At 42.3% G+C, this 14,394-nt stretch overlaps 1 protein-coding gene across 1 annotated transcript; it reads right to left on the reverse strand.

Annotated features, from left to right (window-relative positions):
- Positions 1-11,003: 11,003 nt before the first annotated feature.
- LOC107686478 (RNA-directed DNA polymerase homolog) lies at positions 11,004-11,447 on the reverse strand. The gene has a single exon (XM_016483516.1). It carries the CDS (start codon positions 11,445-11,447, stop codon positions 11,004-11,006), a length of 444 nt encoding a protein of 147 aa, XP_016339002.1.
- Between the last annotated feature and the right edge of the window lie 2,947 nt (positions 11,448-14,394).

Below are 14,394 nucleotides of genomic sequence, written 5' to 3' on the forward strand. Positions count from 1 at the left end.
ACAAAAAATATCTTAATTTGTGTTACGAAGATGAACGAAGGTCTTACAGGTTTGGAACGACATGAGGGTGAGTAATTAATGACAGATTTTTCATTTTTGGGTAACTTATCCCTTTAAAAACACAGTCTACTAATATTCTAATAGCTAATAGTTGACATGTAGTTGCAAAAGCCCCTTTTACACATACAGTCTTTACTGGTAAATTACCGGTAAATTACAATTAAGAGATCATGTGTGAACAGGACCTTTCAAAAATTCATTCTGGCAATTTACCGGTATGAAAAGTTGTAACATTACCAGCAAATTACCGGTAATGTGCTCTGTGTGAACGCAGAACAAGATTACTGGTATAAGCAGGTACAAGTTCAGAATGCTTTGATGTAAGATGTCTACTCTGGGCCAATCATAACATTCTGACGTAGATGACGCATTTACTCCGCACTGTGTAGTTCAGTCTGAAGTCGTCTAATACAATGTCTCTGGGCCAAAGTCATCTGCATGAATGTGAACATTTGACACAAAAATGAAAACATCAACAAAACACTGACAGGGAGGCGCTAAATAACCTTTAACTGAATGGTTCATTGTGGAACCAAAAATGGTTCTTCTATGGCATCGTTTACGCTTTGATCTGAACGTAAACAACGTATCCGCATACATACATTGCATACGTTGTTTACGTATGTGATACTCTCCAAAATGGTGCCAGGCTGACGCGGAGGAGATGAATTGTTGAATTAGTTGTTATTTTTGTTTTCTTTGCACACAGAAAGTATTCTTGTAGCTTCATAAAATTACGATTGAACTACTGATGTCACATGGATTATTTTAACGACTTACTACGTTTCTGGACCTTAATCGTGTAAGGATCCTTGCTTAGTTCAGTCTGAAGTCGTCTAATACAATGTCTCTGGGCCAAAGTCATCTGCATGAATGTGAACATTTGACACAAAAATGAAAACATCAACAAAACACTGACAGGGAGGCGCAGCCATTTAGAGGCCATTTGCAGTTAATGATGTCACAGAATTTACCGGTATTTTGAAACTCATTTGTGAAGGGTGCTTTATCGGTAGAAAGACGGAACATCGTTGCCCGTGCAAACAGTGCATTTTTGTATTTACTGGTAAAGTTGTTCTGGTAATTTTACGGCAATGTACTGGTATCACTGTATGAAGGGGCTAAAGTTACTTATAGTTATTAGAATGTCTAAAGTGGACTGTCAAAATAAAGTGTTACTTACAGTATAGTATAGTATAGTATAGTATAGTATAGTATAGTATTGTAAAGCTACTTTTTGCTAATATCTTGTACTGTAACAATGCACTTAGGGTAGGTAGGGCAGGGAACTTACAGTAGCTTGACTGTTTTTTCTTACGTTGCACATTCTTTCCAGGTCTGTTTGTTTCCTCATCTGAACAGAAACTGATCTGGCCCAACAGGAAAGTGCAGATTACATTGATTATCTTTCGAAAAAAATATTTTCCAAGAAACTAAAATCCCAGAATGCATTGAAATTGGTTTTTGGTGAAAACGTTTATCCAAGATGTCAGATGAATTGAAAGAAATGTTGAAAATAAATGCATACATCAATAAGTACATCATTAAGTATTGTTAAATCTAAACAATGTATATTTTTAAGTAAATTGGAGCATTGCATTGCTAGCATACCAACATGCTAACGTCAAACTGATATTGATATTAAGCCGAGTTTTACACTTTGCATAAGGAGTGCTATTTGTGTTGCTCTTTGCATAGAGCATCCTGAATCAGTCACTTATTCATTCAGTTTCCTGTTAAGATGTTGCCTGTGTAGCTTCATAGGCAGTAGACAACAAATTGGTTCAGTTAATTAGAACATAGTTTTTTTTTTCTTCTTACTTATTCTTTTAGAATAACGGGATTGGTAAATTTTAAATGTCTCTCAAATGAGGTCATTAATAGACAATGGGGAGGAGCTAATGAGAACGTTCTGAAATATAATGCCTCTGTCTGAAGATCTGAACTCTCAACTTGCTTTCATCCATTAATGGTGGCAGATGTTCATTATGAAGGTTTACTCAGTAACCAGACTTTTTGTAAAGTAGCTGACAGGTGTACGTGTGTGCGTGTTTGTAAATGTGTGTACAGGAAAGAAGAACAGACAGAGACGGTGGGAAAAAGGAGAAGTAAATTAGAAAACATAGACAAAGCAGGTATCCAAAAATGTCTCATCTAACACCCACACACAGGAACTCAGGAACTGCACCAAACAAACAAATAACCCACCCGCTTTTCAGTTTTCTTTTCCTATTGGCCTTGCTGCCCTATGAGACGAGAGATTCATCAATCATGCCGAGACAAAACAGTGTCCGTTTACTGCCGACAGCTGACACTGTGTATCAGACCTGTTGAATGGGAAGGTTGTTGACACAGTGCATCTGCTGGAAATTAAAAACAGAGACTGATGAGGGGATCAGACGAGTGTTGTTGTTTTCTCACGCACGCAGTCTGTCTGTGTTGCCCAGCGGACCTTCGTTCCCCATCGCCCTAGCTGTCTCCATCTCTGTGTCACCTGCTGGGCTCGTCGGCACCTCTCCGCTGCTGGTGTCCACAGCTCGTGCCACGCTGGCCACTACCATCTGGTGAATGTCAGCATGACTCCTGCCGCCCTGGCACCGGGTGGATGGCCAGGTGGTGCGTGTGCCACCTCTCCCCCAACATCCTCTCTTTCTGATTACGAGAATGCAGATATGGTTAAGGGCTTGACCTAAAAGTCACCTTAAACTTGTTTATACTTCTCTTGAACATCTATAGCTAAAGTAGGTTAAAGTCATCATGAAATCAAAACTGACCCTTTTAACTTTCATAATGCATGTTCCAGGTTTTATTCCAACAAAATATTTTTCATTGTAAACTTTCACCAAAATGTAATAAGGTTCTCGGCCTCTGAAATGACATCACCAAGATGACATCATCAGGATAAGTCCACTTCCGGAATAAAAATGTCCTGATAATTTCATATCAGTTCATGTCTTTCTTTCTTCAGTCGCAAAGAAATGATTTTTTTTGAGGAAAACGTTCTAGGACTTTTCTCCATATAGTGGACAATGGTGACCAACGATTTGAGCATCCAAAATGCAGCTTCAAAGGGCTCTACACAATCCCAGCTGAGGAATAAGGGCCTTAGCTAGCGAAATGATCGTTCATTTTCTGAAAAAAAATATGTTTATACACTTTTTAACCACAAATGCTCGGCTAGCATTAGTTCTGCGATGCCCATGTGCGTCTTTATTAGGTGATATTGAAAATATCACGCGTGACGTAGGCGGAAGTACCAACCCAGTGTTTACAAAGCGAACGTGCAAAAAAAGTCAAATGCCCTTAACAAAAAGGGTAAAACAATGGTGTCGGATGATTTTAAAGTTGGAGGAGAAAATGAGATGGAGTTTTTAAACGAAGCACAAAAACAAAGAACTAACCGCGTGTGACCTTTCCAACAGGATTATGTAATGTGTGAAGATGCGCATCGCAGAGCAAGGGCAAGCCGAGCATTTGTGGTTAAGTGTATAAATATTACGTTTTTTTAAGAAAATGACAGCGTTTTGCTAGATAAGACCTTTATTCCTCGGCTGGGATCGTGTAGAGCCCTTTGAAGCTGCATTGAAACTGTATTTTGGATATTAAAATCGTTGGCCACCATTGAAGTCCACTATATGGAGAAAAATCCTGGAAGTTTTTCCTCAAAAAACTTAATTTCTTTGCAACTGAAGAAAGAAAGACATGAACATCTTGGATGACATGGGGTGAGTAAAATATCAGGAAATTTTTATTTTGGAAGTGGACCTATCCTTTAAGTTCCAACCTGCTTTCAGTATACTGAAACATCAGCAGGTTGGAACTTAAAGGATAGGAGAGTATCTGCGAATGCACATTAATTACTGGCTTGAACACCACAATCAGGTCAATTCCTAATGGATAAAAGTTCCACACTACATTTGTCATGTTGAATATCCTGTTTCACATGGAAAAATGTCACATCATAGAAGTAAAATGGGTTGAAAACACCTGACTTGAATGCAGAATGCAGAAGCTAGAAATGTCTAAGGGACACAACACAACTATACCCTGCTGGAAAATCCAGCTAAAACCAAGGGCCTGTTTACACCTGGTCATTTCATGCGTTTTCGCTGATCGGATATCTATCTGATTTGTTAAAACGTCTTTGTGACGTAAATTGGCTTGTTCATCAGAATCCATGTTGCGGTCTCGTAGCACGGTGGGATTGTCATAGACCCTTCGTAAGTGATAAAACTTGCCGTCTCTGGATAAACCTCCTCAATGTTTAGCCCAGAGAGCAGGTATGCATCATCTACAAAAAAAAAGCAAAAAATGTTGTTGCTTACCAATTAAAACTCATCTAGAGAGCCAATTCACAAACATGAATTAGTCATTTTAGAAATCAAAATAGTGCACTTTCCACCCAAGTCTTCATCCAAAGTCAAAATGCAATATATTAAGTAACAAAAGAACGTCTAGAAATGATGTCCAAACAACAAAAGCAAAACAGAAAGCAACAATAGTAACCAAACAGTTCTTTATCTTTGCTTGTCAACAGTTCTTTTCAGTATTTATGCATTGCCTTTGATTTGTTGGACAAGCGGTGACAGCACATGCTATTTTGACTTCACAATAGCGGGCCGACATGAGATAATGCTGCTCTGAATTTATGAGGAACAGCAATATTGAACCCACCTTCCACTGACAACAGACAAGTAATAGGTTCTGACTCACGCCAGCCAGAGGAAATAGTTAGTTATTCTCCCTTTATCCCATTGATTACCACTCTATCTCTATCTCCCCGCATGTTTGCCATTCCACCGGCGTCATCGCGCAGAACTTTAATAGCTTTGGTGGCATAAATAATTCCTTCTGGCTGTGGAGGAGGGGGATACGTTTGAAAAATACATGCACTAGCCCCAATGCCGCTGCAGCGGGATACATTTGAAAAATACATGCACTAGCTCCAATGCCGCTGCAGCGAGGGCTGGTAGTAGTGTGTTTCCAAAAATTCAAGCGGGAACAGAGCAGAAAGCTGGAGAGGCAGGTTGAGGGGGCTCTGACAGCTCTTAAAGCCCACGCTCCTCTGCCCTCCCCCTGGCAGTGCTGTCGAGTCCTCCCTGAGCTCAGCTAGCCTGCGTTCATGCACCGTTGTGGCCAGGGAGACACGCACCAGCCACCAGGGGTCAGAACATTTTATCTATTCATCCGCTCTTTCTCCACCCCTATTAATTCAATTATGAAGGCCTTTTTTCAAAAGTCCCTCTGGTGAGTTAAAGGATAATGGCACGGAACATTTCCACTACACTGCATGTCAGCTTCGGCCATGAAATATTCCCAAACTAGATAGTGGTCTGAGTTCTCAAGGCTGAATAAATTTGCTTCTCGACACCTTTGACTTTACTTACACAAGTCTTGTGCCTTCAAACTGCTGCTGTTAATCAATAATTAGCATGAAGGGTTGGCATGAATTGCAGAATTAGGGTGTAACACAATGCAGTCCATTACAAAACAGCCTATCAGAAGGGTTCCTCTCTGCACGTTATTTCACAATGTGCTGCAGCTGAAGAGCATAAAACTGATAACACATATTGTCATGACTAACTCAATGCTTCAAGCAATGTGTCATACCCTACCCTGGTTCCCTCAACAAAAAGCCAGTTGGATCTTTCCACTGGGTTTTGGATTATTGCAGAAAATAAGCTGTGACCAACAAAGGTTCATGGTTCTTACATGTTTTGTTTATCTTCCTAAACGATTCTGTGAATTGTGAAGCCTTAATCTCCAGAAGTAAAAAGCTGAAGTTAGAAGTAAAGTGAAGTATAAAGGCTATATTTAGTAGTACTTAATTGTTGGGTTAGACTGTTAAACAGTTTTTCACCATTTTCGTGCTCAGGGTTTTTTAGGTGGGTCTTGATGATGTACTCGACGCACCACCCCTAACACTGTTTACACCTGGTCATTTCATGCGTTTTCACTGATCGGATATCTATCTGATTTGTTAAAACGTTTCCATTTATGTGGCCAAGTGTAAATGGAAACGTTTTAACAAATCAGATAGATATCCGATCAGCGAAAACGCATGAAATGACCAGGTGTAAACAGGCCCTTGGTTTTAGCTGGATTTTCCAGCAGGGTATAGTTGTGTTGTGTCCCTTAGACATTTCTAGCTTCTGCATTCTGCATTCAAGTCAGGTGTTTTCAACCCATTTTACTTCTATGATGTGACATTTTTCCATGTGAAACAGGATATTCAACATGACAAATGTAGTGTGGAACTTTTATCCATTAGGAATTGACCTGATTGTGGTGTTCAAGCCAGTAATTAATGTGCATTCGCAGATACTCTCCTATCCTTTAAGTTCCAACCTGCTTTCAGTATACTGAAACATCAGCAGGTTGGAACTTAAAGGATAGGAGAGTATCTGCGAATGCACATTAATTACTGGCTTGAACACCACAATCAGGTCAATTCCTAATGGATAAAAGTTCCACACTACATTTGTCATGTTGAATATCCTGTTTCACATGGAAAAATGTCACATCATAGAAGTAAAATGGGTTGAAAACACCTGACTTGAATGCAGAATGCAGAAGCTAGAAATGTCTAAGGGACACAACACAACTATACCCTGCTGGAAAATCCAGCTAAAACCAAGGGCCTGTTTACACCTGGTCATTTCATGCGTTTTCGCTGATCGGATATCTATCTGATTTGTTAAAACGTTTCCATTTACACTTGGCCACATAAATGTGTCGTCACAAAACAGATATAAATCCGATCTTCAATTCCCGCGCTATATTTAAATTTAGACGTGAGTTCACGTCAACGAAATCAAAAGATAAGCGCTGCATTTTATTAATTATCAGCTCATTTCAAGATCAAAGACCACAATAGGAGAGCGTGCGGCATCAGCACTGGAAAGATAAGTTTGTCTTACTACTTTTAATGAAGATGATTGTGTGTTGACCGTCTGCGTATTACTTTGTTTCATTCGCGGCAGTTTGCGCGTCGTCTTGCTGAAGAGATACTCAGCTACTCGTCCACTGCGATGCGTGTTGCATTAGCGCAGTCATATCTGACTATAATGTCATATAGCCTATAACACACTCTCACACGTTTATTATTTTAACATTTTGGGAGGAGTAAAATTACACCTGGCCTTTTCACGATCGGATAGCTATCCGATCAGACAAAAAGTATGAAGTGACCAGGTGTAAACAGCCCCTAAAGGTTAGGGCAGGGGAGTCCAACCCTGTTCCTTAAGGGTCACTGTCCTGCAGAGTTTAGCTTCAACCTTAAATAAACACACCTGAACCAGCTAATTAGGATCTTCAGACTCACTAGAATCTGTGTTGGAGCTAAACTCTACTGGACAGTGGCCCTTAAGAAGCAGGACTGAACACACCTGGGTTAGGGTTTATCATGGATGGTCACTAATAGGTCCAGGCTGGTTTATTTGGTTGATCAGCTGGACAGTTAGCTAGAGATCATGGTGATGGCTGGTAGACCACATTGGACATGACAAAAAATAGCAACCATGATACAAATCCAGCTTCACCTCCTTAAAGATTAGGTTTACCGAATATGTGTTCCATAGAAGAAAAAAAGGGATGTTTGAAACGGCATGATTAAATGATAACCAAATTTTCATCTTTTGGTCAACAAGTTCTTTAAACATGTTTTTTCCAGTGGGGTACAGTGTATGAATATCAGATTTGTTGATAAACCATCTAATTTGTGGATGAGATGATGCTTCTGTTCAGCTTAATTTTTTTTCCCACCAGTATATTGACTTGATTCCTCTTAGGGGCATCTTCTTCTGGCTAGTCCCCTGGTTATTTTCATGCCGCTTCCCCAGACTCTCAGCTTTCAAATGGCCACCTGTCATTTAGGTCAGGATACAGCAGGGGCCTGCTGGATCTTCGGCTGAATTGAAGAAGGCCCTTATGTGGAAATCCTCTCACTGCATTTACTTGAACTGGTGTCAGCAGGCAGGCAGGAAGTGCACCAGCGCCTAGCTTTCCAATCCTAACCTCCTCAAGAAGGACAGATAAAAGCTAACTCCTGATGGCGGTGTTGAATTTCAGGCTTGTTGTGATACGAGGTTGGGGGATGGAGAGAGTGCTGGCCATCTGTGCCGCTTTTGTGCTGCTGTGTTTCAGGTAGGGGCGAGAGGACGACTGTATGTTCTGGGTTTGGCCCAGGTTCCTTTAATTATGTAAGTCTATCAGACCTTTTCTTCTCATTTTTGTCCATCAATTTGTCCATTGTTAGTCTAATCTTAAAGTAATAGCACACCTCTCCTCAACAAGCCATGAAATTTGAGTTATCACAGTACATATCAGTAGCACAAACATGTACACAAAAGAACTGAGTTACACACAAAGTTAACTAATGAGTTAAGAGTTTGACGGGTGTTAAAGAGTTAGTTCACCCAAAAATGAAAATTAGCCTGTGTTTTACTCGAGGCATCCTAGGTGTATATGACTTTCTTCTTTCAGACGAATCCAATCAGAGTTATATTAAAAGTTGTCCTGGCTCTTCCAAACCTTATAATTGCAGTGGGCGGGTGTTTGTTTTCAACAGTCCACAAGATGTCAAATAAAGCGTGTGCATCCATAATAAAACGTGCCTCACATGGCTCCGGGGCGTGAATAAAGGCCTCCTTTAGCAAATTGATGCATTTTTGTAAGAAAAGTATCCATATTTCAAACGTAATAAACACTTTTCTCTCACTTCATCTAACTGTGGTATGCAGAAAACTAAACAAAATGCCGGTCATAAATTAGAAGTACAAACTGCATATCACAGTTAGATGAAGTGAGAGAAAAGTGTTTATTACGTTTGAAATATGGATACTTTTCTTACAAAAATGCATCAATTTGCTAAAGGAGGCCTTTATTCACGCCCCGGAGCCATGTGAGGCACGTTTTATTATGGATGCACACGCTTTATTTGACATCTTGTGGACTGTTGAAAACAAACACCCGCCCACTGCAATTATAAGGTTTGGAAGAGCCAGGACAACTTTTAATATAACTCTGATTGGATTCGTCTGAAAGAAGAAAGTCATATACACCTAGGATGCCTCGAGTAAAACACAGGCTAATTTTCATTTTTGGGTGAACTATCTCTCACTTCATCTAACTGTGGTATGCAGAAAACTAAACAAAATGCCGGTCATAAATTAGAAGTACAAACTGCATATCACAGTTAGATGAAGTGAGAGAAAAGTGTTTATTACGTTTGAAATATGGATTTTCTTACAAAAACGCATCGATTCGCTACAGGAGATCTTTATTCACGCCCCGGAGCCATGTCAGGCACATTTTATTATGGATGTGCGCGCATTATTTGACGTCTTGTGGACTGTTGAAAAAAAATACCCAACCAATGCAATGATAACGCTTGGACGAGCCAGGACAATTTTTAATATAACTCCGATTGGATTTGTCTGAAAGAAAAAAATTAATATACACCTAGGATGCCTCAAGGGTGAGCACAATTAATTAACAATTAAGGTTCTCTTTGTAAAGGGTTATAAAGGTATTCATAAATGACTAATAACTGATTTACAAATGCATTATCATCCAATCGTTGATAAGCAATTATAACTGCATGAATAAAAAGGGTGATTTTAAAACAAAACCTGCAAAACAGTGAGCCATTTTTTACTCATGTTTTAAATTCTTAATAAATATATTGATTCATACTTATTTCACTCAAAACCAGATTCCTCATTTAATTATAAAAAAAACAGATTCCTGATTTATTTAATGATGCAACAAAAATAGATGATTACAGTATGACTGAAGGGTGTTGTATTTGTGGTTTTCTCATTTATATCTCATGACTCTTGTAAGTTTTTTATACTATGTTGGTTACCAGAAACTACTCTATATCTTAGCCATGATACTCTGCAAAAGATCCTCCAAGTACAGAGGCATCTCTGAATAAACGCGTGCGCGGATGGAACAACGGCGTCGAATTCTTGGGAGAGGAATAATGGTGGCTGGTAGCCTAAACAGCACTGGAAGCGAGACAAACCCGTAGACGAGACCGGGAGGGAGTTATGCACGTACTCAAATCATGGTTAATCTGGAACTCCAAGACGATGGTTCGGCAGATGTCACAGAGCGCTGAACCCTCTCTGAATTCTGGTTAGCACGCTCACTCTGATCGGGGAGGGGAATAAAATGGGCCGCCTTTGAGAACCTGTCCACCACAGTGAGGACTACCGTCTTGCCACTAGATGGGGGTAGGCCAGTGACGAAGTCCATCACTATGTGTGACCAGGGTCGCGAAGGGACCGACAGTGGCTGAAGTAGCCCTGCCGGGGGTCGATTGGAGCCCTTACCCGCGGCACAAACTGGACAGGCCGACACGAACTGACGAGCATCCTGCGCCACGGATGACCACCAAAACCGCTGCTTGATCAAATTGCAGGTGCAATTCGCTCCTGGGTGGCAAGCTAGTTCGGATGAGTGGCCCCATTGTAGGACGCTAGTTCGGACTGACTCGGGCACAAACAACAGGCCCTCTGGGCACCCCGTGGAAATAGTAGGGTCGCGTAGTGCTGTTCGGACCTTGGACTCAACCCCCCAGGTGACCGCCACCACCACCCATTCGGGAGGCAGAATGGCCACAGGGAGGATGGGACTAGCCTCAGCCTCAGTCAAAGATCAGTCAGAGGAAGGGCGACCTGGCTAAAGTTCCGAATTAATCTCCTGTAAAAATTGGCAAACCTCAGAAATCTCTGGACCGCTCTACGACTATCTGGGGTGGGCCAATCAGCAACTGCTTTTACCTTGGCGGGATCCATTTGCATACCCTCGGGAGAGAGGATAAATCCCAGGAACGGAACCGACCATGCGTGAAACTCAAACTTCTCTACCTTGGCGAATAAACGATTCTCAAATAGCCGCTAGAGCACTCGTCTGACGTGCTGGACATGATCGCGCTAGTTCTGAGAGAAGATCAGGATATCGTCGAGGAAGACAAAAACAAACCGGTCGACCATGTCTCTGAGCACGTCGTTGACGAGTGCCTGGAAGACCGCCGGGGAGTTGGAAAGCCCAAACGGTATGACCAAATACTCAAAGTGCCCCGTAGGGGTGTTAAAGGCGGTCTTCCATCCGTCCCCCTCCCTAATCCGAACTAGGTGATACGCATTGCAGAGGTCCAACTTCGTAAAGATGGTTGCCCCCTGCAATAGCTCGAAGGCAGATGACATCAATGGCAAAGGATAACGATTCTTCACCGTGATGTCAATCAACCCCCGATAGTCTATACAGGGGCGCAGCAAACCATCCTTCTTCTCCACGAAGAAGAACCCCGCCCCAGCTGGAGAGGAAGAGGGATGGATAATGCATGCTACCTCAGAATCGTGAATATACCTCTCCATGGCGTCCCTCTCGGGTCCGGACAGAGAGTAAAGGCGCCCCTTAGGCAGAGAAGTGCCAGGCAACAGGTCTATCGCACAATCGTACGTCGGTGCGGAGGCAGAGATTAAGCTCTGGACTTACTGAAAACCGCTCTCAAGTCATGGTAAGCCTCCGGTACATCCGCCAGATTCACCGGCTCCTCCTGCAACACAGAATGCCTGCCGGCACGAAGCTGCCACGTGATCTGCTTCCCCGCAGTAGAGACACGGTTGATTGTCCAGGCGATAATGTCGCTCCCTTACAGTCAGCCGTGCTCTCCCGGCCTGCATCGGTTCCTCCTCCGGGAAAACGAGACATTGGGATGGCGTGTCACTCGCTGCCTGACGCAGCTCTAGTGACGGGCTCAGCAGGAAACACACTCCTCCGATGTCGAGAATGGAGTGCAATCCGGTTACCCACCCGGATGGCGAGGTCGTTCAAATCGTCCAGATTAGAGGGCAGTTTGAGAGAATAGATCTCATCCTTGATGTATTCAGCCAGACCGTGGAAAAAAATGGTCCCAGAGCACCTTAGCATTCCAGCCACAGCACGCGGCGAGTGTACAAAACTTAATAGAGTACCCCGATACGATTGCTCTCCCTGCTGTAGCAGCGATAAAGCTCGTGCCGCCTCGGTTCCTCAAGCAGAGTGATCGAAAACTTTGCGTAGATCCTCCGAGAAACTCTCAAACGAAGAACAGCAGTGATGTTTGTTATCCCACATGGCCATTCCCCTCTCTCTCGCTTGACCCACCAAGAGCGTGATGGTAAATGCCACCTTGGACTGCTCTGTGGGAAAACAGGAAGGCTGGAGCGAGAAAGTCAGAGAGCATTGGGATAAGAAGGAGCGACATTTATTAGGCTCACCTGAGTATGGAGCAGGAGGATTGAGCCGCGGTTCAACGCAATGGAGAACCGCTCCATCGGGGTTGGGAGAAGGCGTTACAACTTGGGCAGCGGGAGGGTTAGACTGCAGCTGATCAAGGCACTCCGCCAGCTGGTTGAGCTGGAGAGAGATCTCGGTGTAGGCGCGGCGAGAAGCCGCGAGTTCCTCCTATTGCCGACCCAGAAGAGTGCCCTGCTGTACAAGGGCTCGGCGCAACTCTGTCTCCTCTGCTGTGTCCATGACATGGTGAGTAGATTCTGTCAGATCCCCAGTATTACAAAGGTCTCAAATGCAGAGAAGTAGGTGAAAAACGGAGATTTATTTCTCACAAGGCAAAACCAAAACAATAGAACAATAACAAAATTAGCGAACTAGTCCTTGGGGACTCCAGAGCCGACCAGCAGAGTAATGCGGACCTCACGGGCTGTGGAAGCTGTCCCAGACCCAGCGTTCGCACAGGACAGGCGACCAGAGAGATAGCGAGGCAACGATCAGCGTTGATTGCCCAGGTCACAAGCTGCCGAAAGTGACGGGACAACACAGACAGCAGGGGGAGCCAATGAGGCACCCTAAACTGTGACACATTCATTGCCATTATAAAGCTTGGAAGAGCCAGGACATTTTTAATATAACTCCGATTGTAATCGTCTGAAAGAAGAAAGCCATATAGAATGGCTTGAGGGTGAGTAAATCATGGGGTAATTTTCATTTTTGGGTGAACTATCCCTTTAAGCACAGTAAACTCCGGCCTCGTTGTAGAGGGGAATTACAGTAATACTGTTTTTAGTACCTTGCAGTTTTAGACTTTTTATTAATAAGCTTTGTTTTTATGCTCTTAAACATATTTATTTGCACATTTTTGCACATCTGCCCTAAATAAACACCTTTTTGGATGCCAACATCACTCCTGTGTTTACATCACGATGAGATCCTCCTTGTGACTGCTCGGGTCCCTATCACAGGTGCCATGAGACTGCGTTGGGTGGAACCAATGAAAAATCATCAAACCCTGATGCACACTGCTTGTAATATTTGTGAGTTGATTATTATCTAATTTTATATTATCCAAAACAGCTTACAAGAGGAACAGTTTGCATGGGTTACTACTAGTACCAGTTTGTAACCACTAAGCTACCAGCAACATCGTCATCCAATCAGATATTAAGGATAGTGAAAGGAATAAAATCTGATTTTAAAATCTAGTTCATGAGAATGTTGTTCCAGGAGCATATGCTGCTTGGCAAAATCCTGAGAATATTCCTTCTTATCATTTTTACATCATTCCATTTTTGTGGAAGGATAGTGGTAGCTATAATTTGGGTACTCATTGTCTCCATTTTATCGCATAGTACATTATGATGCTGAGTTTAGAAACTACAGAGGGAAGATCTGGTGTAATCAAATTATAATATTGGAGGTTGAAGCTCACTAATTTATGCATTTATGCAAAAACATGCATGCTTATTAGATTATGTCACTTCTTATATAGATGACTGGGGGCATTATGTTATTCTAGAGGGGAGGGGTGTCTTTTATAATAGAGAGTTATATTATGTTTAATTTCATTTTATGAAATCCCGCTGTGTATGTGTGTCTGTATATTTAGAGAAGTGTTTGTCCTTACAGGACAGTAAGCTCTTTTGTTCTTGTGCGTAAGCAGAGACTCTTAGTATCACAGAAACACACCCTAGTTTAAATGAACAGGAATTTAAACACTGTAAGCAGTGTGCATGTGTGTGTGTGTGTGTGCGCGCGTGTGTGGAGACTGTGTCATTGGTATGTTGTTCTACAGGAGAGACCAGCCTTGCTTTGAAACAGCCAAAGAGATGTTTTTCCAAAAGACTGCTCTTAGAGGAACTCTGAGAGCCGGACTTCTCTGCATTCCTTCTGGCCTTCCATACTTGAACAATCACAGTACTGATTTATCCTCAATGCACACATACCTGTTTTCAATACTCTTGAATGGATTATGCAGTTGAGCTCTGGATGGAACAGATTCATGCGCTTGTCTGGGAGCTGATTGATAAACATTGAAGTCATTGT

This window comes from Sinocyclocheilus anshuiensis, unplaced genomic scaffold (assembly GCF_001515605.1).
Source record: "Sinocyclocheilus anshuiensis isolate Anshui unplaced genomic scaffold, SAMN03320099.WGS_v1.1 scaffold838, whole genome shotgun sequence".
Lineage (NCBI taxonomy): Eukaryota > Metazoa > Chordata > Actinopteri > Cypriniformes > Cyprinidae > Sinocyclocheilus > Sinocyclocheilus anshuiensis.